Here is a 612-nt window from a genome sequence, read left to right on the forward strand (position 1 = left end):
GGCACGTACACGGGCCTGGCTAAATTCACAGTTTGGATGCCGGAATTTCCTTTGGAGATGACCGTGGGAGATACGAGATTGAGCCAGATCAAAGGGTGGAAAGTGGCCGAGGAGCACGTAGCGGGGACGAAAAGCAAGCGCAGTTTGAACTCTACGCTCTCGCGATCGAGCGAGCCGAGGACGAGAAAGAGGAGTGCCGCGGAATTGGAGGACACCTCGATGGATATCGAGGACGCGGACGTGATCCTGGAGGAGGACGAGCAGGAAGAGAGATTTCGCGGGAACGATAACTGGGACGCTATTAACTCCATCGATAGGGGGCCGTCGACCAATTGTAGGCTCCGTTTCCAGCAGAGCCCGGTCGAGGTGCACGCGAGATTCCTGGCCACCGACCACGATTCCGGCAGGGTCTCCTATTTCGTGAATCGTCGAACTTGGCTACGCGTGACCNTCTGGTGAACGGGATGCTCCGCGTTTCGGATCCAAGGATCGCCGACCTGTTGCAAGGAAGAATCGTCCAGGGTCGTGGGGTGGGGAGAACGGAAGTGCAGGTTCTTTCCCCGATCACGAGCAAAGTGATCGGCGCGAAGGAGGTACGAGTGGGTAACGATC

The 612-nt window shown here is 57.6% G+C and overlaps 1 protein-coding gene across 1 annotated transcript in view; it reads left to right on the plus strand.

Moving 5' to 3' along the window:
• The window catches only part of LOC102673690 (transmembrane protein 132C), a gene marked incomplete at its 3' end in the record, with an annotated part of 19116 nt that overhangs the window by 16190 nt on the left and 2314 nt on the right, over positions 1–612 (plus strand). The window contains 2 exon segments of the mRNA XM_031511598.1: positions 1–448; positions 451–611. The exon segment at positions 1–448 is cut by the window's left edge and continues 7 nt beyond it. Of these exon segments, the coding sequence (XP_031367458.1) occupies positions 1–448; positions 451–611 (609 nt within the window).

Source organism: Apis dorsata, unplaced genomic scaffold (genome assembly GCF_000469605.1).
Source record: "Apis dorsata unplaced genomic scaffold, Apis dorsata 1.3 scaffold_331, whole genome shotgun sequence".
NCBI classification, from domain to species: Eukaryota; Metazoa; Arthropoda; class Insecta; order Hymenoptera; family Apidae; genus Apis; species Apis dorsata.